The sequence below is a fragment of the Phyllostomus hastatus genome, unplaced genomic scaffold (assembly GCF_019186645.2).
Source record: "Phyllostomus hastatus isolate PE091 unplaced genomic scaffold, TTU_PhHast_1.1 phas_scaffold_216, whole genome shotgun sequence".
NCBI lineage: Eukaryota > Metazoa > Chordata > Mammalia > Chiroptera > Phyllostomidae > Phyllostomus > Phyllostomus hastatus.
Window position 1 is genome coordinate 14,127,589 of NW_025334018.1, and position 27,243 is coordinate 14,154,831.

The 27,243-nt window shown below is 52.3% G+C and overlaps 2 protein-coding genes across 5 annotated transcripts in view; both read right to left on the reverse strand.

The window, feature by feature from the left end:
- Positions 1–175: 175 nt before the first annotated feature.
- Positions 176–20,082, reverse strand: MOV10 (Mov10 RISC complex RNA helicase). 4 transcript variants are annotated; one of them, XM_045816541.1, is made up of 21 exons: positions 19,939–20,082; positions 19,475–19,691; positions 9,721–9,891; positions 9,250–9,485; positions 8,789–9,047; positions 7,580–7,711; positions 6,733–6,901; positions 5,924–6,078; positions 5,466–5,642; positions 5,216–5,363; positions 4,680–4,838; positions 4,318–4,421; positions 4,062–4,159; positions 3,747–3,966; positions 2,803–2,920; positions 2,419–2,610; positions 2,152–2,226; positions 1,159–1,284; positions 987–1,075; positions 588–712; positions 176–487 (listed from the first exon to the last, which is right to left on the reverse strand). In XM_045816541.1, the coding sequence occupies exons 2-21, from the start codon at positions 19,609–19,611 to the stop codon at positions 246–248; spliced, it is 3,132 nt and encodes a 1,043-aa protein (XP_045672497.1). In that variant the 5' UTR covers positions 19,612–19,691; positions 19,939–20,082; the 3' UTR covers positions 176–245. The 4 variants fall into 4 exon arrangements, with proteins under 4 accessions (XP_045672497.1, XP_045672500.1, XP_045672499.1 ...); XM_045816544.1 differs by having other exon boundaries at positions 176–503; XM_045816543.1 differs by lacking the exon at positions 19,939–20,082 and adding an exon at positions 19,794–19,843.
- A 4,383-nt stretch (positions 20,083–24,465) lies between these two features.
- The window catches only part of CAPZA1 (capping actin protein of muscle Z-line subunit alpha 1), a 34,501-nt gene continuing 31,723 nt past the window's right edge, over positions 24,466–27,243 (reverse strand). The window contains exons 9-10 of the mRNA XM_045816795.1: positions 26,461–26,523; positions 24,466–26,075 (exon numbers count right to left, since the gene is read on the reverse strand). Of these exons, the coding sequence (XP_045672751.1) occupies positions 25,935–26,075; positions 26,461–26,523 (204 nt within the window). The 3' untranslated portion in view covers positions 24,466–25,934. The remainder of the gene's footprint in view (positions 26,076–26,460; positions 26,524–27,243) is intronic.

Sequence of the window (27,243 nt, forward strand, 5' to 3'; positions counted from 1 at the left end):
CTTAGAAGCCTGTGGGTGGCTTCCCTGCCCCCTCCCACTGGGTTTCCTCTCCGGGTGTGGGGGCTGGGATCCTCTCCAGGGGAAAGGGTATGGTCTTGGGGAGTGTCCCACCTTCCCCTGTGGGGTCAGTCTGGGGGCTCCCGAAGCAGGGGCCAGGCCAAGAAGACATGGACGCTTTTGCATAGAACAAGGTTGTTTTTCAGCATTTTTCTGCCTCCCCTGCCTGTCTATCAGTAGCTCTTGGTCTATTCTTCTCTCCAGCAGGGGAAGGGGTGGAATGTCTCGGATTGTAAACTCCTTCCCCCAGCTTTCCTGTCCCTTAGAGGGGCAGCTAGGCCGGGTTCAGGTCTGGGGTTGGGGGGCAGGTAAGGCTTGGCTGGTGTGCGGAGGCTGGAAGCCAGCTGCGTCTCTTCAGAGCTCATTTCTCCACTCTGGCTCCACCTGCAGGGGCAGGTCGCCTTCGCCCTCCAGGTCCTGGGAGAGGTAGCTGTGACGTGGGGGCCCTAGGAGTGAGAGGAAGGGAGCTGTCTTCCTTACCTGCACCCCAGTGCTGGCCCGGGCCTGGCCTGCCTGGCGCCAAGCCGTACCTGAGGTAGAGGAGGAGCCGAGCTTGCTCAGATCTTTGAGTAAGTTCTGTCCTTGTTCCATTTCCAGTGTGGCAGGGAAGGGGCACCCGGTATAGCCCCCTCTTTCTTTACAGAAGTCCAGGAATCTGTGGGGGACAGGGACACTCACAATGCGCCTGGCTGAGGAGCACCAGCAGAGGCTGGAGGTTAAGTCTTGGTCCCCCCACATCGGCCAGTGTCTTTGCATAAGCTGCTTAGCCTCTGAGTGCCAGGTGGTGCCAGGTGACTTAAATGGGGGTGCTATGAAGACGGGCAGGTCTGAGGATGGACTGAACTGGGAGGAGGTGCCTACGAAGATACAGCTGCCCTAAGCTGGGGGCTGTGGCCGCCAAGGGGGGATGATGGGGTGGGAATGCTCACGCCTTCCAGTCGGGGTCATGGCCCAAGAGGAGTGGGTTCCCCACCACGATGAGCAAAGCCTTGGCCCGGGTCACGGCCACGTTGAACCTCTGGAAGGAGGAAGTAGAGCCATCACGGGAGGGAAGAGCCCCAAGGAAGGAAGAATTCCTGCCCCCCCCGCCGGCCCACAAACCTTGGGGTTCTTGAGGAAGCCCAGGCTGAAGTCCAGATCCAGCTGCACAAAGCTCTGGCTGCTCCGCACGGTGGAGATGATGATGACGTTGCGCTCTTGGCCTTGGAACTCCTCCACGGAGCCCACCTGGAGTAGGGAGGGCAGTGCCTGAGCCTGGGGGCAGGGCAGCCTGGAGCAAGCCCTGCCTCAGGGAGCTTGAGCTCCAAGGCGGGAGTGGAGAGGTCACCCGGCACTTGTCTTGGGACTGAGCCGGGGTCCGCATGGGCAGCAGAGGGGACAGGAAATTGGTCTGGAAGCTGCTCCAGTCAAAGGGACGGGGGCTGGAGAGTGTTCTGAGGAAAGAAAACACTCAGCAGTGTTTTTCAAAGTCCCCTGAAGATACTCACTAAATACTTGTTAAAAATATATTGTACAACCCAGACCTCCTGAATCAGAATTTCCAGGGGAGAGGCCCCTAATTCTTCAAGTTCTCAGCCCCGGCTGCACATGAGGTCACCTGAGGAGCTGGGAGTAATCTGGATGCCCTGGCTCTGCCCCCGGATCGCTGTGTTAATTGGCTGGGTGGGGCCCTGGCACAGGCAGTACCAGACGCTGCCCAGGCAATTGTTATCTGCAGCCAATGCGGAGAAACACCACTGAGAGTGAAGCTCCCGTCCCAGAGGGCAGGAGAGGGCAGCAGGACACTCTCATGTGACGTGCCCGGCAGGCCGGCCAGGGAGTTCGGACTTTATCCTCAGGGCCGAGGCCTCCAACCAGCCTGACCGTAAGAAGGGCGTGGGGCTGCTTGCTCAACACGCAGGCATGACGGTCCCATCCCGAACCACGGGTCGGGATCTTCAGAGGGAGAGGCTTGGGGAGGATCGCAGCTGGGGGAGGGAGGGGGGCATGGCCTGGAGCATCAGGACAGAAGCCCGAGGAGGCCCCTGGGCTGGACGCGGGGAAGTGGAGGGCACGGCAGGCAGAGAGTGGATGTGAAACAGTGGTCTGTGTCACCTTCAAGTCCTTGATGTCGTCCAGTCCCCGAAGCTTCTTGTCCAGTCTGGTGATGCATTCTCGGATTTTTTCCACCTGGAAGAGGGGGACAGGTACCCTTCTCTCATCCCATTACCGCTGTGCAAGAGGGAGTCAGGCGGGCAGGAGGCCTCCCAGGTAGGGACCAGCACAGGCCCGAGCGCCTGGAGCCTGGACCTGGCGCTCTGGCTGTGCATGAGGCGTCGTCTGGGGGCGGGGGCGGGGAAGGATGCCAGGGGAGGGCCCAACCTGCTTCCGGTACGGGGAGATGACGCCCACGTGCCGGGGGCTTAGGTAGCCTTTGCCTTTCTTCGACGAGGAGACCAGGAGCTGCTTCAGGTAGTCGGTCACTTTGGCAGCCTCTTCGGGGTTGAAGAAGGACGGGCTGTTGCCCTCACGCTCGTCCTTGCCCATTACACCGTGAAAGATGATGGGAAAGCCCTGGACACAGTCGGGGGAAACCCTCAGCCACACCCCCTACCATCCCTCCCCTCCCTATCCAGCTCTTCCAGGCTACGTGGGCCCCCAGACCAAGGTGATGAAGAGACAGGCTGTGGCTTCCACTCGGAGCCTCCTCCTTCCTTGTACTTTCAATAGGAGGGAAGGCGGGGTGCACAGGTGGGAGCCCCTCACCGGTTGAGGCAGACCCTCCCAGTGGCAGAAGCGTTCCCGGTCCATAATGTTGGCGCAGGCCAGCAGCTCCCCTTCATAGTAGAGTCGGTTCGGAATGTCCAGGATGGTGGGGTGAGACCTGGGAGGCGGGGGGAGGAAGGCAGAGCAAGACCCGGGGCTGTACCACTGCTGCCCCGCCCTCAGGGACCCTGCCCCACTTGCGCTGGGCTCAATCACAGCACCCCCTGCCCCCAGCCCTCTGCACAGTAGGCTCGCTCATCTACAATGTCTGCTGCTAGGACTGGAAGCCACAGAAAACAGCCACATGTGCTTCTGGAGAGGACCCGGTCTGTGGATTTCAGACCAGCCAAGTTTAAAAGAAGAAAGCAATAAGTCAGAAACCCATCCTCAGGTTTCAATTTTGAGAAAGAACAATGCACACACAAGGATCATGTACTGTCACCAGGATTTGCTGAGCTAATGTGTGGAGTCCACGAACACAAGCAGTACCAGCACAGCAGCTAGCGCTGACTGGACGCTCTGTGGTCCCTCCAAGCAACTAGGGACTTGGGGTTCATCTGAGCATTTCAGATGCACGAACTTGCTGAGAGGAAGGCCAGGTCTATAAATAATAATGAGGTTAATGGAAAACCACATCGTCCCTATTTTCCTCACTTCTTGGATTGCCCCCAAACTTCATCTGGGACCCGCACCAGACACACCCCAGTGTCTGGGACCCGGTGGCCCTGCCTTCACACACAAGGGAAGCACGAGGGGGAGAGCCTCTTGCTAAGCCACACAGCCAAGGAGGGGCAGTGATGGGGCCGGGCAGGAGACCCCCGGCCCGGCTTACAGCCCTTCTGCAACGCACAGGCTTGGAGCAACAGGAGCGCAGGAGGGAGCCCTCAGTGGGCCTGCACAGGGTGTGGAGGCAGGGGGTCGTGGGAGGGGGAGGGGGCCGATACCTGTAGTTGCACAGCAGCTTGGTTATGAACTGGGGGTTGTAGCCATTTGCGCCCTTCTTATACAAGGGGTTGTGGGTGAGCAGCCGCTCCAGCAGCGAGTGCCGCAGCCCATGCCTCTGGGCCAGGGGGGAGCGCAGCACGGGCCCCAGCTGCCGGGGGTCTCCTGCCAGCACCAGCTGTCCTCCTGGGTCATTGGATGACTCCTTGACTTCCATCAGCCCTGGGAAGCGAGGTAGTGCGCGGAGAGCGGTGAGCGGCAGGGCCTCCACAACCCCACGTGGGCAGCCCCTGCGCAGCCCACCCTGAGCCCCTCACCTGCTAGGGCCACCAGGCTCTCGGGCTCCATGCACTGGCCGGCCTCGTCGATGAAGACGTGCGTGAAGTGGCTGATGGGGAACTGGGCCGAGACCAATCTGGGAGGGGCCAGGCCAGGCCGAGGTCAGCCCTGGGCACTGGGCCACCAAACCTGAACGCTCACCCCAACTGGCCCCACACCCCACTCCCCAGCCTGCCACCTCTTTTCTTATACGCACACACGATTTGCACACACGCGCGTGCACACTCACACTACCTGCTGGCAGTGATGAGCGTGGTTATTATGACCCGATACTCCTGCAGCTTCTTCTTAGAGGGAAACACGTACTCCCCCTTGCTCGGGTCCCAGTTGCAGCAGGGCTGTGGGTGTGAAGGGAGAGGGGAGTCAGCTTGGTGGCCCCCCACTCTCACCGGTGACTCTGACTCTGGGTCCCCAGGCAGTTTTATTCGCCTCTCACTTCATGCCCGGGGGAACTGAAGGCCAGAGAGGCGGCCCGACCCAGGCAAGGCCACACAGCGGGCCTCAGAATCCAGGTCTGCCAGTGTCCCTGCCTCAGTGACCCCCTGAGCGCCTCCCAGCACCCTGCACCTCTTGGCCTCCTGCGCTTCCCCAGGTACCTTGATGTCTTCGGGCACCACGCGGATGTCCCTGCTTGGGGCCAGCAGGCGGTAGATGGAGCTGGGCAGGTGGGGCCGGAGTCGCTGACAGAGGAGGTCAGCCCCTGAGTTGGAGGGCGCGCAGGCCAGGATGTGGGCCTTGGGCAGAAGCTTCACCACCTGAGGGGGGAAGGGATAAGCGACATGGGAGGCAGCTTCCAGGTGGCAGGGGGAGACTCAGGTGTGACCATGACTCAGGCCAGTGCAGTGTGACATCTGCCTCCCAAAGCTGAGGGAAGCGGTGACACAAAAGGCGAGTTCTGCCCCCAGGACCCCTGCTCGTCCAAACAGCCCTTTACTGCTGGGCTGAAACACGAACAGTGACCGCGAGAGCTATGCAGCATGCCACCTCCGCCACAACGCTCAGCTGCTGGAGCGACCTGTGATGCCAGCTCAAAGGCATGCGGGAAGCTGGAAGGAACCAGAACCTGGGGACCACTGCTCGGTCCTGGGCAGCCCGAGGCGGGGGGGGCCCCGGGGCTTCACTCAGGACCCACCTGCTTGATGGCTTCCACCACGGTGACCGTCTTGCCAGTGCCTGGAGGCCCGAAGATGATGTAGGGGGCCGGACGGCTGGTGCCCATAACAATGGATTTCACTGCCTGGAGCTGCTCTGGGTTCGACTCCAGATTGCGATCGTACAGCCTGCAGAAGGGCCGGGAACACGAAGTCATCCAGTGTCCCGGAGGCCTTCCCGGCTCCAGGCCCACCCTCCAAGGAGCCCGGAGGCGCCGCCCACAGTCTCACTTGAACTTCACTTCTGAGGACAGCAGCGGGACCCCGCAGGAGGCCCTAGGAAAGAGCGTGGGCCACAGCGAGTGGCGTCTCGTCAGCTCCAAGGCCCGATGCTGCACCTGCAGGGGCTGGCGGTTGAAGGTGAACTTCACCTTGAAGGTCAGCCCATCCACAAAGCGGTTCAGGAGGCTTTGGGAAGGGAGAGAGACAGGGAAGAGTTCCAGTTAGGAGAGTAGGGAATAAAAGGCCAGGACTCTCTACCTACTTTGACTCCACTCCCACTGTCCAAGACCTTCATACAGTCCCTTGAGGAGAGGAAGCTGCTGAGGCACCTCAGGGTTCCCCTGGAGAAAGGCCTCCTGTCCTGTTCCTGGGGTCCCACTCATCTCAGGGAGAAGCACCCCTTCTCCCCTGACCTGAGGGAGATGTCTGTAGACCCTTCTGGCAGCTCGGGGTTTCCCCACACCCACCTCGTGGAAAAGCTCAGCTTGACACGGTCCAATTCCACCCTGTGCACAAAGCCCTTGTAGGTGACCGAGTTATTCTGGTGAGCCTCAGAGGACAAAAGGGCAAACAGGTGGTCTCCCCGGAGCACCGAGGGGCGGCTCTCGGCCACCCCAGGAACCTGTGGTGTTTGAACACAAGCAAGAGTCCATCTCAGGGAGGCCCTCTGGACGGTCCCCTTCCACCCAAGACTCAGGGACCTTTGCCTCTTTCCTCTCCAACCAAAAAGCGGAGGAGTCAGGAGACAAGGGAAGAAACAAGTCTGTCCAAGCTGCCCAGAGCTGCTAAGCACAGGGGTCCTGAAAACCCTCCAACGCATGATCCCAGGACTTGGGAGCAGCTGTCCAGCCTGTCCAGTTGCCCTCCTGGCCAGCTCAGTTCCTACTGTGTCTTTAAAATCTCATTTAAAACTCAGTTCCTGCTTCTCACCAGGTCCCTTGCTCAGTACTTGGGCGCAGGAATCCATTCCCATGTAATTCTGGGCTTCTGTGAGCACGTCCGACATCTGAGAGTTGGAAAGAGCTCTGAGCTCTAGGCCAGCTCTGTGCTTTTCAGATAAGGGAATGAAGGCAAGGGGCTTGCCCAAGGCCACACGGCTGGTGGCAGCGAGGCCTGGACTGCAACCCAGGTCCTCCCACCGCCCTGCCCCTTGCTGAGCCCTCTGGGGCACAAACGAGTTCGCCCTTCCTCCCGCCTAGCCCTGCCCGCAGGAGCGGTGTTCTGCCCACAGCCTGCGGGCTGAGCCCACATCCCAGCCCCCAGTTCCAGCCCTGACCTCCAGCGTGAGCAGCCTGGGGTTCTGGTTGATGAGGTCCAAAGTCATGGGCACCGACTCCAGGTCGTAGTGCCGGATGTCATACTCCATCTGCAGCTCCTCCAGGTGCAGCAGCAGCCGGAATTTCGTCTCGTAGTTTGTGCACTTCAGGGCTGTCTCCAGCTGGGCCCTGGCAGTGACGGGGTTGGGGTTGGGGGGAGGACAGGAGGAGGACGGGTCAGGCAACCACCCCCCACGCCCAGGGGCATCCACCCTCTCCCGACCGCAGCTCTGGGACTCCGCCAGCAGCCGCCATCAGACAGGACTAGAAGGGCCTCAGAGAAGGGACCCCCGGCTCCCTCTCCCTCCCCGCAGTGCCGCTGCCTCCACCTCATCCCTGAGCGGACACGGGACCCTAGCCCCGAGATCCTCCCGTGACCCCCACCCTCACCTCCTTCACGTGTCACTCCCTGCTCAAATGTCACTCTCTCCCAGGGGCCCGGACCGACCGCGGCCCTCTTCAAAATAGGGCAGCCCACCCCTCACCCAGCCTTAGTGTCGGCTGGGCTTTAGTTCAGTTCTTCATGGCACTCATCACTCCGTTAAATTACACAATAAATGTTCCTTATAGGAAATTTTAAGATAAACGTTCTTTTGAGAAATTTCAGGAGAAATACTCATTTTCCTTCAGTAGCGTGGGCAAGGCCCTCACGTGACTACTCCGCCTGGAACAGCGTCCCGGCGTGCAGTGCGCGCGGAGATCGTGAATGGGCGGAGCCTGGGAGGCGGAGGACAGAGGTGCGGAGCGTGGGAAGCCAGCGGGGCACCGACGCGGAGACCACGAGGGGTGCAGAGGGCTGGCACTTACTTGATCTCAGCGATCTTCTTTGGAGCGGTGAAGATGTTTGTTCCCTGAATTTGGGGGAGCAGCTGCCGAAGCTGGGAGGGGGGGTTGTACTTCCCCAGGGGCAAAGTTTGCTCCAGGTCATAGCCCCTTGTGCTGCAGGAGTAGGGGGAGAGAAGCCGTCAGTAACCCCAAGACCCCCACTTCAGAGATGCAGGGAGGGCCCCGCCCTGGGAGATGCAGGAATCCTACTCAATGCCATTGCTTCAGGGGTCAGCGGCCTTCGCCCAAGGAGGCAGAACTCACTACCTCCTAAGGCTGCTCAGCCCAAGGGTGGACCATTCATTCTCAGTTCTTGGAAAGACATGATACTTGGAAGCATTTAAAATATATATGTAATGAAAATTTTAAAAATATATACATAATACATACATATCTATATAACAATACATATTCATAGAAAATAGGTACCAGCCCTGGCTGGTGTGGCTCAGTGGATCGAGCACCTGCCTGCAAACCAAATGGTCACCAGTTCGATTCCCAGTTGAGGCACATGCCAGGGTTGCAGGCAAAGTCACCAGTTGGGGGCACACAAGAGGCAACTACACATTGATGTTTCTCTCCCTCTCTTTCTCCCTCCCTTCCCCTCTCTCTAAAAATAAATAAAAATACAAACTAAAAAGAAAAAGTAAAAAAAAAATATGTCTACACAAATTCCATGATTCCATTCACCTGAAATGCTCAGAAAAGGGAACTGTATGGAGACAGGAAGCAGAGCAGTGGTTGCCCAGGGCTGGGAGGGAACAGGGTCGGGGTGGGGTGTGGTGTGAAAGGGGTGAGAGGTGACGGGGATGGGTTCCTTTTTAGGACAATGAAACATCATCCTAAACCAGACAGTGGTGATGGACGCACTCATCTGTGAATATACTGCAAACCACTGAGCTGGGCGAACTGTACGGTAAGTAAACAAGGCTGTTAGAGAAGGAGAGAGGTGTCTACATGGGGCAGCCTGGCAATCCACCACAGGGCGAAATGCCTTGAATTTTTCCCATGCTGTCCTCCTATCTGTAACCTTCTCCCTGGACAGAAAAGGCCCCCGAGGCCTGGAGGAGCGAAGACCTCACAGTCAGGAAAGAGCAGCTTGGCCTCCTCTGTCTTCGTGCCCTTCCCAGCCGGGCCCCCACTGTCGTGTCGGGGCACCCCCACCTGGCCAGGGTTGCGGGGAGAGCTTACCGGTCCGGCCTCTGTCCTTCCTCGACCCGGGTGGTCGTGACAGGGTTTACAGTGACCCGGGTCTGCCTGTAGGGCGTGGTGGGCTTCAGCTGTGCGGCCAGGGGACTGTGGGCGACGGCAGCCAAGAAGCGAGCGATGTAGAAAGTGCCAGCGATTTTGGACCTTGGGTCCTCGGGTCCCAGCAGCTCCCAGAGCACCGTGGCGGGGAAGTAGCCCACGAAGTTGGTCTGACAGTGGACGCGGAGCTCGTAGTAGTCACCTGGGGGAGGGGGCCTGAGTGAGCGGGAGTGTGGTGGGAGAGGGGTCCCCCGACACGACCCTTGTCCTGGACGCACCCCCCAGAGAGCCCCATCCCCGGCAGGAGCCCACAGGACAGCACTGCCGTCGTTCTGGAAGCACCAGCCCCCACCTCGGGCAAGCCCCTGTCCACCCCAGGCTCCTTCCACCGGAAACCCACTCACCGGGGCCCAGGGAGCAGGGCAGCTCCTGGTTTCCGTATAAGAAGGTGAACTGGGGGCTCCGGAAGAGTGGAAAGACGTGGGTGAGCGTGACGGACTGGGTTCCTCCGTTCCGAAGCCGCAAGGTCAGCACCTCCTTGCGCTCCAAATCCAGGTGGATGAGGAGTTGCCCATCCCGGTCTTCATGGGGTCCCTGGACTTCCACGTCTACCCCATACTTTCCGTGAAGGTACTCAGCCCTGGGGAAAGCAGGAGGCAAGGGGCGCTGGAGCAGGAGGGTCCGGTTGGATGTTGCCCTCGGGCAAGTTTTAGGCTGGGGAGGCTGGCCAATTGGCAGTGGTGAAGGGAAGCACACCCGGCCCTGGCCTGGCTAGCTCCTTTTCTACCCTTCCCCCACTCCTTAGGGGGGCGCTTACCCCAACACTTTCTCAGACAGATAGCTCCCCCCACACTCACCCCCACACCCCTCCGCACCTGTCATGGAAGATCTTGGCGAGCAGCGACTTGTGGTCTGTGCTGAGATCAGACACATCGGCCCAGCGGTCAAGTTTGAAGAACCTGACCCGTGTCTTGGTGACGTAGGCCAGGTTGGCGGTCTTCATTCCATACAGCATGGAGGAGAAGCCAGGGACGGATTTCCCAAAGCTGCCAGAAGCAGAGAAGACTGGGGAGTGAGGGAGGGCAGCGGGGCGGGGGACGCGGGCAGCGTGCTGGGGAGGGCGTCTGCGGGTGGCTCTGTGAGGGGCGCACCGGCCCTGCTGAGCAGCAGCCCCCAGGCCAGGGATCGAAGGAATTTTTAATGTTTTAAGGAAAGGCAGTGGGACTTCCCAAGGCAAAATTCGACTGTTTTACACAGCAGGTTGTAGACATGCATTTCTGAGGAAAAAAGCCTAATCATGGCTGTCGACTAGAGACTAAGAGAGAGGATGAAATGAAGTTTTTTTTTTGGGGGGGGGGGAACTATGGGGGGCAGAAAAAGACACAGGCACCCCAGCAGGAAGAACCAGGACTGAGGGGAAGGAAACGAGAGGCTGGATGTGGGGTCCGGGCTGATGGGGCAGTGAGGGAGGTCGGAGCGAGAGAACTGGTGTCTGGGGGCGCGGGCAAGGGGGCCAGCAGACAGCACGTTCTACCCCAAGCCAAAGCGCGGAGGCGGAACCCAGGCAGAAAGAGAAAGGATCCTTGTCCAGAGATCAAAGGTAGTTTGGCTTTTTGCACCTAGAGAAGGTAAAGACAGGGAAAACTGGTCAGAGGACAGGAGCTCAACATCCCGTGCCTGAAATTTGGTTTAGTCAACACACACTTGCAGAGACCCATTATGTGCCAGGCACTGGATGCTGGGGGTTCAGAGCGGCAAGAGCCCCAGGCCTGCCTCGAAGAGCATGGACTGAGCGCGGCAACCCCAGCCCCAACGCATGGGGGGCAGCGGCAGTCTGGGGCACACGGAGCCCAGCCTGAGGGCAGGGGCGGGCCACCACGAGGTTTCCCCAGCAGCCAGGGGCAGGTGCAAGAGAGAGTGCAAAGTGCCGACCAGGCGGAGGGGTAGGCGAAGACAAGCACTGAGGGGCCGGGGGACCACCTGTTCGCTGCTAGCTGGGTCACTCCAAGTCACTTCGCCTCTCAGAGCCTCGCTTTCCCCCTCTATAAAAGTGGGCACAAGGACAGACTTACCTGGCAGGGTTTGAGGGTTACCCCAGATGGGCTGGGTAGTGACCCACATCACACCCAGTGCTAGGCACATAAAGAGACCTCAGTGAGGCACGCTAGGATTAGTAACACACACAGTCTAGTTGGACTAGAGTGACAAGTGCGAGGAAAGGAGTGGCAGGAGGCAGCAGAGGTGGGCAGGGGCCAGGTCACGCAGAGTTCTGTCCGCCAGGCCGTCAAGCCTGGACTTGACCTTGAAGGCCAGCAGTCCTGCTTCCTTACTGGCACCCAGGAGCCAGAGGGCATCTCCACATGTGACATAGGACACGGGCATACTCAAGATCTGGACAGCTGACAACCCTCCTTCACTGCTTTCTAGGGAATGAAAGCAAACCCTAGTCCCCAAGAACCGTGGTAATCACTGTTTAACTGTTCAGACCACATCAGCTCGGGCACTCACTAGCGTATAGGAGGAGAATTCACGTCAGAAGCATTTTCCTGGTGGCTCCTGCCTAGAACTCTGCCCCTTCCCTTCATCCCAAACAAATGAGAACGACACTATGCGGAAAACTCTGTATTGGCTCTGATTTGTTTTAAAAGAGGTAAGGAATCATTTGAAAAGACAAAAGAAAAAAATGCTCAGGAAATGTTAGCGATGATGATTAGTGTTCGTATTAGTGGTGACAGCGGTATTAACAGCAGGAGGAGGAAGAGCAGCGACAACTTACTTTCAGCCCGAGTCAGAGGCTACCCTGCGGCTACAGAGCCACCCGGGTGGTGGGCTACAAGCAGGGGAGTGGCAAGGCCACATTTGCATTTCAGATCATTCTGCCATCAGGATTGGAGGGTGGACGTGCTGCAGGCAAGGCTGTAGGCAGGAGGCCAGTTAGGAGAAGGCCACAGCAACTGTCCATCTGGAAGATGGCAAGGGCCCGAACAGTGGTGAGGAGAGAAAAGGGGCCGGATGGCATCATAAATAGAATGTAAAATCAGCAGGATCTGGTGACTGTCTGGAGGGGGAAGGGAGAGGGGAAGAAGGAGGAGTCGAGGACAATACCCACATCAATGGCCTGGCTTCAGGGGCCAGTCCTGAGATAGGAGGTAAGGACAGGAGGAGGAGGACGCTGGAGGGACTGACCACGCCATGTGGACTTGGACGTGCTCAGTTGGAGATTCCTGTGGTCCAGAGGCAGGTGGCTCGAGCTGAGAACACAGGCCCCAGTCAAAGCAGAGCCTGACGTCAGGGAATCCTAGGGCAGCGGCGCCAGCCACAGAAGTGTTTAGGATCTCCCCAGGTGGTGGGAGTACTCTGAGGACAGAGGAGGCCACCCAGGGAGGAAGGGAAAAAGAGAGAACTCCCCTCCCCCAGAGAGAGAGGAGTATCAGGAGGAAGTCTTTGAATAAGGTGTCAGCCTCGCCCACCGGCTGCTGAGTCATAAAGGAGCAAATCAGGAGAGTATCAGAAACTTTCAGCAGGGCCCCTTGGCCAGTAAGTCATTACATCTCACAGGTTGGGCACAGATTCAAATGCAGACGGAAGCCAGGCTCCTCAAGTACCTCTGCTACCCTCTGGCTTTCAGGCCCCCCCCCACGCACCCCCTCTACCGCCCACGGCCGAGTCATCGCTGTAAGAAGGATAACACCCCTTACCCCTCATCTACAGACAGTTGTTGCCAGTAGACAGTGTGGGCCCAGGAAGGCCAGATCTGGCTTTTGAGAAAAGCCCAGATCAAAATTCGAATGTAAATTCACCTACTTCTGGAAACTTCTTCTTCTTTTTTAAAAGATTTTATTTATTTATTTTTAGAGAGGGAAGGGAGGGAGATAGAGAGAAACATCAATGTGAGGTTGCTGGGGGTCATGGCCTGCAACCTAGGCATGTACTCTGACTGGGAATTGAACCTGTGACACTTTGGTTCGCAGCCCGTGCTCAATCCACTGAGCTATGCCAGCCAGGGCCTACTTCTGGAAATTTCTGTGTGGGCACAGGGGCAGGAGGAACTCAACCTTGCAAAAATTTTACAACTTCCACTGGGGGGGACTGCCACCATCCTATTTCTCAAGTCATTCCCCGTGTCTGACACTAATACCCCGACACACCTATCCTTCCCTGGTCTAAGGTGACAGCCATAAACAAAAAATATTTTTTAAGTCAAAACCCTAGTACATACTGGTTAAAAAACAAAACAAAACAAAACCCAATTCCTGTATTATACATGTAATCACCCAGATGTCTAGGGGAAAAAAGATGAACAATTCAATAGAAAAACTGAATATTTAACTTGAACAAATCCAGATGACCACCCTGGAAAAGTTTAAAAGACGCTTCAGAAGTAGAGATGCAAATTAAAGTAAAAACAAAATACCACTTGTAAATTACCATTAGACCAACAAAAATGGAAAACAGCCACTACATGTTGTTATTATATAGGAAAATGAAGTAAAAGGGGAAGTACTACAACTTTTGCGTAAACCACCTGGCAGTATCTCCTCCTCGCACTTGAAATGTAGGTGCCCTTTAACTCAGGGATCTCATGACAAGAAAGCACAAACGTGTAAGGACATATGTGCAGGGGCGCTTACTGCAGAGTTGTCCACAGTGACCAAGAGCCAGAAGCAAACCCATGCCCATCAACAGGGAGACAGCCGAATCAATTGTGAACACCCACTCCATGGAATACTATGCACCCGTGGAAAAGAATGTGCCATGCACTCACATGGCTAAAACTTAAAAGGCCGACAACACTAAATGCTGACAAGGATCTGGGGACGCCAGGACATTCATGCACTGTGGGTTGGAGGATAAATGGTCCAATCATGTTGGGAAAAGGCCTTGTAGTTTCTTATAAAACTAAATGTATATCATAACATTCTGATTTTTAATGGAAAGTATAATGACTATATTATTCTGTGCAATAAAAATTCACTTAATGCAACTGGAACACCTCGCACTGATATTTATTCAGCAGGTACCTGCTGCGAGGACGAGTGAAAGAAACTGCGGATCACTCCAGAGTGCTGTCCACAGAGGAGACAGACGGCAATGCCAACATCGGCCAGCTGGCTGGCACACGGCACCGCTGAGCAACGGCCTGGAGTGCTAGGTGCCAGGGTCTACAGACTGTCCCAACTTGGAAAAGCTACGTAAAGCAAGAAAGGTAATGAAAGGGAACTAACTATGTGAATACATGGCCACACTGCTTGGATCTTTTTAAGTTTTAAATTATTTTTATTCTTTTTTAAATGGTTACACTACTTTTAGATGGCTGTGTACATTTGGAGTCATCAGTTGGTAAGCAACAAGATAAATGATGGCTGACTTAAGCGATAAGAGTTTTATTAAAATTGCTGGCACGTTGGGCCCTGGCTGGTGTGGCTCAGTGGATTGAGTGCCGGCCTGTGAACGGAAAGGTTGCCGGATCAATTCCCTGTCAGGGCACAGGCCTGGGCTGCAGGCCAGGTCCCCAGAGGGGATGTGCAAGAAACAACCGAATGATGTTTCTCCTGCACATCAATGTTTCTTTCCCTTTCTTTCCCTCTCTCTGAAAATAAATTTAAATAAATAACATTTTAAAAAAATTGCTGGGAAGTTGGGAGAGCCAGGCTCAGGAAATGGATAGGAACTAGTTAGGGAAAGCTGAGGGCCTACTTCCACACAAGGTCAAAGGGCATGAACCTTTACCTCTTTGGGAAGTTCTGCCAGACTGTCCTTTAAATAAGTTATACAAACCTGCATTCTCACTAACAAGAATTTGAGAACACCCTTTTCCCAGACCCCAGTGGAAACCTTCAGTCCCTTAAGTTTCTGACAACCTATTAGGAAACGATTGTATCCTGTTTAAATTTGCATTTCTCTGTGTCACAGGTGGGCACAGGTAACCAGGTTCTTGGTGATCGCTGACAAAGGACTGAACTGAACGCACAGAGACTTTATAGCAGAAAGAGAGAGAGCAGATTTATTAAGCGACAGGACACTCCACAGAACATGGGAGTGGGCCAGCTCCGAGCAGAGATTGACCTTAGGGGCTAGAGGGATTCTATTCTTATAGGGCGTATCTTCCCTGGCTAGTTTGGGCGGGCTTTTATTGCTCATGTACAAGTAAATACATTACTTTACAGCTACGGCACATGTGGTCTCCCATGATTTTCTTTGACTGGCCACCGGAGAAGGGGGTCCCACAACGTTAACTGATTATAACGTGTTATAATGAAGCAGGGGTCGCGTAGCATCTTCTGCACGGGTATAGTCATGATTCACCGTGATTCACCATGACTCAGTGCTTTTCCAGAAAGCGGGAACAACCGGTTTTAGAACAGGGTCTCTGTCCTGTATGATGTCCTTTATTTTAGCGCTGGGGCACCTCTGGAGTTTCCTCCTTCCCACCCCTCTGTCTCCTCGTCCACCGTGAACACAAATCAGATCTGGTCCCCCAATTTATGACCCCTCAGTCTGCGGGATTAAGTCTAAAGCTTTAGCACGGTGTGCTTAAATCCTCCACATTAATGATGGTGACACAAATAACAATAACGTCAACGACAGAAAACATTTATCAAGCCCTCTCTAGGTACCAACACACAGAACCTCCTTTAGTCCTCACAACACTGCGATCGGTCCATTTCAGAGAAGAAAGTAAGGCACAGATCCTTCCCCAGCATGGGCCTCCGGACAATCCCTCTTTCCTGGTCGACCTCAGTCCCTCACTACCTGGAGCTTGGAACCCCGCCCCCACCCTTATCACCGTGAACATCCCAGGTCTGCAAGGCCCCGCTCCGCCCCCTGTTGTTAGATAACTAATCTTTTTAGAGCCGGTTCAAGAAAGAGTAATAGCTAGAGGGGTAGTATTTCAGAATGTAGTATCAGACTTGGAAGTGACCTTAAATTAAAAGGACAGCGAATTCCATGTTTTTCAAACTCTGGGTTGCAACTCTCATTAGTGGGTCAAGACTAGGATCTTATAAAATTGAAATGAAGACAGAATTTAAAATGCCAGAAAGCAGCGAGTAAGGCCACAGATTGTTCTGTGAAAATAGTGTGTATCAGGCCCGGGAATAAAAGGTATTTTCTTCAGTGGACAGAAGTCCAGCCACCGACCTGTTCTCCGCGCCAGAAGCCCCAGTGATCTTTCCAAAACCCTGATCCTGCCGGTCTCCTCCTTCGGCACTTTCTGCGCTTTGCTATTTCTGTCCAGATTAAAGAGAAAACAAACCAGCCCCACAATGTCTCTCCACGGGTCCACAAGGCCCTGCCCCACCCAGCCCCTGCCTCCTCCTGCTGGCCTCACGTCACCCGGTTCTCCCAAGTTCACCCCAAGACCTTGAAGGTGCTACTCAAAGTCTGGAATGCTGTCCCTGCCCCTTACATCTGCGAACTCCTGCTTATCTTTCAAGATTCCGTTCAAACGTCTCTGTTTCTCAGAAACTTCAAATTCCTACACTAGGTCACCTGCAAGCATAAGACATGCATACTGGGCTTTTTCTTACAAGTACTTGTCAGAACAGTCCTTAAATAATGTATTAAACCGCCACATCCTTCCTTAGACAGTGAGGTTCTTTCCGTGGTGCCTCTGGTGACTCACATGTGTGGCACTTTGCTCTCAGGAGGCATCTGGCCAATATTTGTTGATGCAAGAATGAGTCTCCTGGCCAAGAAATGAAACTTTTCAGCACGCTAGTCCCTCCTCCGTACAAGGGACTTCCAACCCTCACTGCACTACAATGATAGCCACCAGTCCCACAGCCCGAGCAGTAGGCTACACCTGATAAAGGCCTTACCTACCACAGCTCACTTTGGCTTCCCGCAGCCCGAGAAAAAGGCTTTATTTTACATCAGTTGGAAAACAGAGATGTTAAGAGAAAGAAACAACAGGCCCAAGGTGGAGTGCCCTGCCCCCAGGACAATAAACCAGGACTGGACAGCAGTGTTAGCCTTTCCTGGGATTGTGACTGCAAACCGCCCAGTCTGGAATTTCCTGATCAGCACTGGCGGGGTAATGGGCCTGATAAGACCCCAGCTGCCAGGCCTTCCTACCGCCCCACAAAGGTGTCCCAGCCAGAAACATCTTTTCTTTTCTTTTGCTAATAACTTTCTTGCCCGATCCAGTTCCTGTTTATAAAAACCTTCCATTTGGGTCCTGGCCAGGTAGCTCATTTGCTTACTGAGTCCTGTTAGAACAGGACTCAGTGAGATTGTAGTTCGATCCCCAGTCAGGGCACATACAAGAAGCCACAATGAGGGCACGAACTGGTGGAACAACAAATAGACATCTCTCTCTCTACAATCAATCAATAAAATAAAATAAAATTAAATTAAAAAACCTATTTTGTACAACTTGCTAGAGGGCCTGTTTTGCTAAATGGGATGCTGCCTGATTCATGAATCCTTCAATAAAGCCAATTAGATCTTTAAAATGGACTCAGTGGAATTCTTGTTCTTCAACAGAGAGTTGTCCAACATCTCAGGCATCTAGTGAAGGGCAGAACCAGGGTTTGAACTCCAGCTCTCCAAACACCAGCGCAGGACTGCATCACATGTCTATCTACACATCCTCCACGCTTCACTCCACTCTTGAGAGGCAAGAAGGCAGGCACAGGCACAGTGCAGAGCCTCCTTAAGTAGCTTTTGCCCATGAATAGAGACAGAAGGGAAAGACAAAAGAGTTGGGAGGAGAGCATTTTGTTAACACCCTAAGATAACCGGGTGGAGAGGGCCAATCCCATCCAGTGTAGGAATCTCCCTGGAATTCCTGACAGTAGGTGGGGGGGCTTGGCGCTGGCCACACATCCCCTACAGCCTATTGTCTTGTAGATCAACTCCACTGAATAATTCCATTAGGTTCCACAAGCATTTAATGAGCATCTACTAGGTACAATGCTCTAGGGTGGGGACTGAGGGAAGTTACAAATATAATGAAAAGCCTGTGTCTTTGAGGTCCTGACAGTCTGGTGGGGAAGACAATCTCGACCAGACCAGCTCAGCTCCAGAGCAGGCACAGTGTAAGCCGGCTCTAACCAGGGTGTGAAGAAGGAGCTCTGCGAGCCCAGGGGTTAGAAGCAAAGAATCTCCCTCGGGAGGATGAGGGCTGACGTCACAGCATTCCAGCCTGGGTTTAAAACAGGAGTCCAATTAGACTGGAAATCTCCACCTGGCATAGGGAGTCCAGGGGGGCGTGTTGCGTGAACCTCGATTCGCCTTATGGAATGACACAGAAATATAATCCTCTCCATCATGACAGTCTTTTTTCTTTTTTCAATTTGCAAGGTCCATTTTTCCTCTTTCCAAGGCAAACATTTTTCAGTTTCTTTGGACTGGGTCTCACAATTGACTATGAATCAACTTAGAAGCCTTGCCTCCTCCTCCTCCAAATACTAAAACTCTATCCTTCAATGCCAAGGTCAATGCCATCTTCTTCATTGCGTTGCCTTGTATACTGTATGCGTATCATAGCTGCTATTGCTCCCCTGGGATTGGGTAATCGTCATCTATTCCCCACAGTGCCCAGCACAGTGTGGGAGCACAAACAGGTCTCATCTTTGCTCAAGCCTGTAAATGTCCCCCTTAAAAATGTCCCACTCATTATTGAAAACAATATCCCAGATGTAATCTGGTCAATGTGGAGTCACTCCACCCAAAACACACGTCTATTAACACAGTCCCACACTTCTTTTGCTCTTTCTACAGCCATACTGGCTTTCAGTCTGCTAAAGCCCAGTCTTTCTCAGGTCTGTTATTAAGCCTAACCCCGTATTTATTTGTATGTCTTCGCATTTATCCCCGTTGTTTCTTGGTTTTCTGCAGCCTGTTGCTAGTGGCGTTTTTGAAGCACAATTCTATGGCTGGACAGAGAGGTCTTTGATTTTTACTTGGATGGTACCAGAAAAAGGAACCAAACAGCCTTCCGCCACATGGTAGAAGCAGCCGCCCCCCCTCCCCCGCGCATCGGCCCGCCGCCGCCGCCCACCCGCCCACGGGAGATTGGCCCTGGCCCTGGTGCTCGGTCTCCATGGAGAAGCCACAGGTGCTAATGGGGGGTTGGCACGTAAGTAGATGGAGCCTTTTCTGCTTTCCGAGCCCCCTGAGGCTCTCCCTCCTACCCTGTACTCTTCATCTCTCATGGACAGTGGACCCCGGAAGAAGCAGCCCCTCAACGAGGGGGCGGGGGAATGCCGGTGCAGCCCGCGCCTCAGCTCGCCACCTCCACCAGAAACCACCTTCCCCGCGCTTGCGCGACGCCGGGGACCCCCCCCACCCCGCAACGCGCCCCTCCCCCCCCCCGCGGATCCCCTAGAGCAGGACCCCGCCCGGGGCATCGGGGGGAGCGGGCTGCGCCGGAGGCTTTCCGCGGGGACTTTGGTGCAGGGTCCCGGCCAGGGCAGAGCTTGGCGGGCTGGCTCCGACAGACGCGGGAGGGGCGTGGGCACCAAGCGGGAGGGGACGTCTGCACCGCCCCTGCCCCAGGACCGACCAGAGCCACTGCGGGAGCGGCGTCCCTGCGCGCTCGCGCGGGAAGGGTGGCCTCGCCGCCGGGGGTCGTGGCGGCGAGCCGGGCCGGCGATTCTGGCCAGGGAGGGGGCCGGCTCATACCTGGTCTTGAAGTTTTGATTATAAATGATCCGCAGCTGCTCGCGATTTGTCTCCATGTCCAGTCCCTGAACGAGCAGGAAATTCTCGAAGCATTGGCCCGTCTCCCGGAGCTGCCGGACGCTGAACTTACTGGGCATCGCGGCGGCGGTGCGGCCCAAGCAAGAGGGTCCGTGGAAATGAAACTGAAACTCGGAGCCGCGGCAGGAAGTTAGCGGCCCTAGGATGAAGGTACAGCAGGGGGTAAATACCCTAACTCTGACTTCTGACCCTGCAGGGTCGCCTGTCTCCACCAGGCTTCCCTTCTCTGTCCTTTTCCTACCTGAGCCTTCCCTACGGTCTCCGTCCTATCCCCTCCCTCTCAGCCTATTTAACTCTTTCCTAAGGAGTCTGACCCCTCCCTCAGGGCCCTCCCCTGGCCCCAGTCTCCCTCCCCTGGCTCTCAGCCAGACTAGGGAGGCGGGTACCTTCTGGGGCCCCCGGATCAGTCCCGGAGGTCAGCGGAGCCTGAGCAAGGGCTGCTCCCACGCCCACCCGCCAGAGCCCGGGGATTCAGGACGTAGCCGGAGAGCAAAGGGCAGGGACTGGGACCGGGTCGGCGGCTGCAGGTCTAGGACAGCTCGGGCAGCACCTCCCCCAGACTGCCAGGGGCATAAACCAGTGCGGAAGCTAGCAGCACGCCTCCCTCCCCCATTTTCCCTCCTCGGGCTTTCAGACCGAGGGAGGAAGGCAAAAGGCCAGAGAAGTTTGAGGGAAAGAACTAAGTGTCTCCGAGATAAAGGTGTGTATGTGTGGGAGGGAAGGACAAGGGGCTCCGCCAGCACAAATCATTACTTTTCTCTGCTACACAGGCTTCGTTATTTAGAAAAGGCTGGCGATCCTACCCTTGAGCCATATTTCTGAACCCTTAATTGCACTCCAGCCTTCACTGCCCTTTGCTACTATCATAGAAGGGTTGCCCCAATCATCAAAATATTAGCTTTTTGAGAGTAAGAGGCTACGGCATCAGTGCCAGGAAGAGAAGACCAGCATGCTTCAAAAAAGACTAGTAAGACAAACAAAGGGGGTGGGGCTGCCACAACAAACGTAGAACAACAAGTCTTGGCAACTCTGCGTCTTCTGGCATAACAAAAACACACTAGAAGGGGCAAAGATAATAAAAGTTATACAAAAAAAATTTTTTTTAAACCAATATACCAGGGTTCCAAATATATCAAAAGTAGTGTTGCTCTCCAAAGGAATTCCCTGCAGGAGGTCACACAGTCTAACCTAGTGAGGAAGGTCCAGACCCCAGGTGGTGCTCCAGCTGGGCTACCCTTGTACCTTTTCCAGGCCAAGGGCCAACTACAGCCAGGAACAACAGACTGTAGCAAGAGGAAATGCAGTCAGTGGGAACCAAAGCTACAGGATGGGGCAAGCAGAGCGGGGGAGAACCTTGTCTTAAAAATTGATTATCCACAGTAGAGGGGAAAACTGGGAAAGTGGCCAAGGATTTTACCTTTTTCTCCCCCAAACACCCGGCAAGGCCTGGGAATAATAGAGTGAACTCCTCTGACATGCGTTGTTGCCATTTCAAGAACCTACCGCCTACCTTACCCAAAGCGAATGTCTGGTTGCATTTTGGTCAGCGAGTCAGCGATGTCCCCGTTATCGGACACATAACCTCGTCCCTGTCTGGTTAGGCTTGTTTCCTGAACGTTCTCAGAACCTGAACAGCCACAGTCTAGTCAAAACAGGTAGAAGGGTGGTGTGGCTTTGCTTACAGTGGAACCTCTTTAGACCTCCTCTGGGGAAAAATACACACTCTACGTGCAGTTGTAACCCTTTTCAAACATGCTGGCTAGAATGGTCTTCCTTTCCATCTTTCCCATTCAGCTTAGCTTTCATTCTCTCTCTCTCTCTTTAAAGATTTGATTTATTTTTAGAGAGATGGGAAGGGAGAGAGGAAGAGAAACATTGAAGGGAGAGAAACATTGATCACCTGCTTCTTGTAGGCCCCCAGCCGGGGACCTGGCTCACAACCCAGGCATGTGCCCTGACTGGGAATCAAATGGGGCGACCTTTCTGTTTGCGGTTTGTGGGATGCTGCCCAACCCACTGAGCAACACCATTCAGGGCACATTCACTCTTGAAGCCTTCCCCAGATCCTTCTGCACAAACAAGAAGCTAACTTTAAGGAAATACGGTTGATTTTAGGCCATCTCGTAGTGAACTTGGGCCAGTGATGGTACTGGAATAAATTTTGTAGCTTTACAAGAGATCTACTTGGAAGATGAAAAGCCCGGTATTTTTTCAGTACTCCATGGTGAACCTGGGTTCATCAATTCAGCATTGAATGTTCTCTTAACTTTGTGTTCCAATTAGACTGTAATCCTGAAGGCAGCTAGAAACAGCCCATAAACCGAAATGCTGAAGTTAGTCTAACACAGATCAAAGGAGAGGCTGGTATTATTTACGAATTTTGTATTTACAAATTCACCTACTCACTACCACTTACCTGGAACCTCAAAATGAACACCGGCAGTACTTCTACAGTCATTCACAGACCCGTCCAGAGCAGGAAAAAACATGAGCTACCCTCTGTGCCTGCCTGTTCCCAGCTGCCTGCCTGTTCCCAGCTGAGGAGGAACAAAGGTGATGTTCTTTCTTGTCTCAGCTCATAGGATAAACACATGCCCTTTTTGTGATCTATTCTGTGGTCACATTTTTGGCGTTTCTGTCCTTTTTGTTGGTGACTTCATAGCCAAAAATGGCCCTCAAGCCTACAGTGCTGAAGTGCTTGCTGTTCCTAAGCAAGAGAAGGCTGTGACATGCCCTGTAGAGAAAATTCCTTGAGATAAACCTCGGGCATGAATTACAGCGCTGTTGGGCATGAGTCCAATGCCAGCGAATAAACGGATGTTAGATATTTGTGTACTGATCAGCTAACAAAATTGTGGTGACCAGCAGCTCACAGGAATCTCACCTTGTATTTCCCCTAGTGTTGGGGACCACTTTGTGTGGTATCGGAGACTGTGGCCCCTCTCAAGCGAGGCCTTGAAAGAGACCTGTAAGCTTTGACCAATTTTCGGGAATGCAGGAGGCAGGCATGACTCAAGGCTAGCACTGAGGTTTCCAGTGGAAAATCAGGTCTGAAGAATGCATTGTGTCCTTTGAAGCTTGCTTTGCTTTGTATAGCCCTGTTGGTATAAACCAGATGTTTTTAAGTTCAAAGCCTAAGGACTGAACTCCTTATCTCAGGAAGCATGCCTTAAGGACCCTCTTGCATCAGCACGTCTAGCAAGCCCTGACCCGAGGCAGACTTCTGTGTTTCTTCAGTTGTTATCTGTAACAGTAGCCCCTTGACATGGATGAGCTGTATAGGTATGCTATATACCCCTACACATACTGGTCTCAATAAAAGCCCTTTCGGAGAAGGCTTCGGGGGCATTCTCCACTTAGAGAGGATCGCCAGCCCCTTTCCCCCCGATTGTGTCTGGGACAGCTTATGTCCCCCTTGACCAGGAGGACTCCACAGGACGGGGTTCCTCTCACCCTAGGAACAGTTTGCTAATTCACTGTTTGGTGGCAACCGTATAGACCATAACTACTGTGAAGAATGAGGACTGTACACTCATATATGTTACCAGAATGCTTTTGGAGATGCTGGATTTGAAGAAGTGTGAGGCTGATTTCTGCCCTCAGTCTTAGATCCGTCCTCTTTTTATGTATATCCTGTCTGTTCAAGGGAGAATTATAGGTGGCTCACCTTGTCTTGATGAACCATGCACTTTTGTTCTGTTTACCAATCTTCCTTTCTTTAATTTCCCATAAGTGCTCACTAGCTCGATACAGAATTATAAAATCATAAATTGGCATTCAGTTATGTATCAGTCTTTTGTGAGTTTGGAGAGAATGTGCCAAGGTTTGCCAACTATCTCACAAACCTGTATGAGTCCAGCATCAAAGTTCTAGATTATAAAATAGACAACGGGTACTGGACCTAGGCAGCTAACAGCACAGCCGCCCAGGCTCAGATGCAAGTCTTTGGCAGTGGGATTTCAAACCCAAACACAGAAGTGAGGCCTCACAGAAAACTCCTTTTCATCCGGGTTGATTTCAGCAGCGTGTGATAAAACAGACATCATTCACGCACATATTCTCCAGAAGGAGGTTGAGGCAGTCAGGTCTCTGTAGGACTTGGCAAGGAGGGTTGACTTTCTCCTAATTGTGCAAGTAACCCAGGGCTTTAATGGCCAAAACAGTAAGTTCTTACAAGTCTGTAGGGACTAAGGAAATCCATGGGATAGCCTGGGGGCACACTGTAAGTTAAAGGCACAGGCCAGAATGTTTGAATCTGTCTGTACTCCAAGTACAGAGTGTAACACAGTTAAATGCCCCTCAAAAGGGGGAGGGGGGGGATTTGAACTGACCTTGGATGGAGGGTGAAGCACTGAAACTCCTCTGGCTCTCTGTTGGAGACCAGGATAAAAGCCCTTCCCACATGCCTAGCTAAGTCAGATTTGTATGGAAGGCAAGCAGCACGTAGAGAGGTAAGTCAATGGGAAATAGACTACCCAAGTTGGAGCTATAGGGATTCTTCCATGTCTATTTCCTGCTTAGTGACAACCACCACACTGAGAATCTGCTTTCTTGTCTGTCTTTGATTTTTTAGAGAAAGAGAGGGAAACCTTGATGTGTTGTTCCACTTATTTATGCATGCATTGGTTGATTCTTGTATGTGCCTTCACTGGGCGAATCAAACACACAACCTTTGGCATATCAGGATGACATTCTACCAACTGAACTACCCGGCCAGGCCTGAGTGAAGGGAGGAGCAGTGTGATCCACAGGGACCTGTTCTTGGCAAGTCTTGGAACATTCACTGTATCTAGAATAGTGAAGGTAGGATCCAATTTCAGACATCCTGAACATTCTCTTCAAATACAGTTCGTTCCACATCTTAACTTGAGAACAAAGGCTGGATGGATGGATCAAGAAGGAGACTCAGACCATTTAAGAACGAAACAGATATATTTCCACCGGACTACCTGATACAGACGATAGTGTGGTATGGATGGATAGATAGCATGAATAACAAATAATACAAATGTATTTTATTTGAAATAAACAAAAATGCTTACACAGCTCAATAGGTCACTTGGAAACAAACTCTTGCTTGACTATATTACTGAGCAAAAACAAAGCTGAAGCACAAACACCCTTCTTTTTTGACATGTATATGGAGATAGGTAGGAAGACACTACTTGGTTTTTAAAAAACTGACCTTCCCTTAAGGCCTGGTCATAGAAGTGTAAACAATGTCAATGAGTCCACCATTTCAGCTGTCATATCATATCTATGTCACCTGCATATTCTGAGATCACAGGTACACCTGCCAATACACCTGGGAAGGAAGGGTGCTACATCACAGTTAAGTTGTTGGCAGGCAGGGCTGAGGAAAAGTAATTTGGAACAAATTTTACAACCTATTTAGAACAAATCACTAGTATTCCCTTAAATAATAGGTTACGATAGAAAGATACTGCCTGGAAGTTATCCTTTTCACTTTGGTTCATTTTTAGGTTTTGCTTGTGATTTACATAGCTGTTTGACTCATTTGCTTACAGTACAATCCTGCCACAACGTATTAAAGCATAAGATACCTACTGTTTCTTCATCTGCGCTTTTCAAGTCCCTTGTATGTCAGCAGTTCTTGAATATTAAAAAAATAATAATAAATGGGTAAAACTTTGCTAAAAATGCAATGTCTACAGCTATAATGGTACTAGATGGGAAGGAGACGATGAGAGGGGGGAGAAGAAGCAAACACGTTCATGTGCAGGGAATGTGGTTCAAGTCTTTGGATTTAAAAACAACTTCCCCAGAGAAGCTGGCTATAATGGAATTTCCAGAAAACTTCCTTTGCCCAGCAAAAGGACCCGAAAAGCCCCAGTCCGAACTTTTGAAAACTACAGTGATGCGATGCTATCGATGATGGTCAGAGCAGTCAGAGGGGGAGGGTGCATGTGTCTTCCCTCGGCTACTGCTGGTCGCACAGCCTCTAGCTGGTGGTGGGTCAGGACAGACCGCGGAAGTATCAGGAGTGTTTGCAAGGATGGGGTAGAACAGCACTGAACTTATTACCTGTCTACATCAGCAACAGGGCTTCAAGGCTAGGAAAATTTTCTAAACAGTAAAATGACTCCAGGATAGATCCCTTCCTCCATCATTAAATGTGGCAGAATTAAAAAAAAAAAAAAGATTTACAAGTACATATAGTGAAAACAGAAAATTACAAGGCAGAGAACACGAAAGCATCAAGACAATGCTATAGGTTCAACAGTATTCCATGGGGCTAGAAAACCTGTTAATTTTGAAAGCCCTAGCAAAATATCACTCTTGTTTATAAATCACTTATTTACCATATGACCATACACTGAAACCTTTCTTTCCACATACTGAAGAATCCTACATTCAGCCTCTAAGCATTCTGCATTTCTTTGCCAATCTTGTAGCTGAGTATCTTGTTCCAGTCGATTTTGGTGCGGGTAACTGGAAGCTGCCGGCGCAAGGCCTTGAATGTGGTGTCTGACATTGTTTGATAATTTTCACTAATTGCTGTCTGCAATAGATAATTAAAGATAAGTTACTTGACCAGAAAGGGGACGACTGTAAATAGGAAAGTAACTAAGGTCAAAGGACATGGCCAAGCCCCCGAAAGACAGACAGGATACACTACTACTGAGCTCCTCTCCAATCTCTGAAATGGGTTAGTTAAGAAGCCCACCTGTATTTATAATTTCTTAAACTAGGGCCACAGTCCCGTTCAATATCAAAACCTTGACTGGAAGCACAATGTCAAGTTGCAAGGTCTGCAAATTCTTCATACTTAGTAACAATGAACACATATGTTTATGTTAAAATGACAGAGAGGAGTCTAACAAAATATGTTAACAGCAAAATAACTGGACAGTGGATCTACAAAAATCAGTTCCAAATCTTCTTACCTGATACTCATTTTCTGCATGCTCTATGATTTTAATAAACTCCTTGGCAGTTTGGCCTTCATTCTAGCGGAGGGAAAAATAGGAATTTTTTAAAATGTGGAAGCAGTGAATAAAAACAGAAGCCCATCTTAACTAACATTTGTACAGTTTATAGTTTATCAAGTGCTCTATGCACATTATCATCTTTGATTCCCACAACAGTCCTGGGAAGCTCTGTTATCATTTACATGCTTCACAGAAGAAAACAGAATCCTCTTAAGTGACTCGAGCAAAATTATATACTTCTGAATGATCAAGATGGGATCTGAGTCCGGTTTTTGTCCCCCAAACCCAGGCTCTTTCCCACCTATCACGGTATGCCCAAAAGACATCATAAGACGTCATGTAACAATGCAGACAGACATTATCAGTCATGTATGTGTTAAGCTCATATACTCCTCTACTTGCTACCTATGATGCTAAACCAACCAATCACATTTTGCTTTTATGCGATACAGGTACAAAATGAACTGAATCTCTCTCTTCCTTTCACCAATAAGTACAACAGAATTAAAGATAGGAGGGTAAGATTTCATGCATGGAGCAGCAGTCTCAGCATTCTTTCAGGTACTCACAACTAGAACAGTTACTAATAGAAAGTTACTTGTCTTTTTCACTCTCACTCCTGTGCACACACAATGCAGTTTCACAGGAGCCACATGTGTGATGATCTGATCACTCTGAGGCCAATGGAATGTGTGAAGCACACGAAGATTCAGTTCTTTTATTAGGGCCAGACATTGC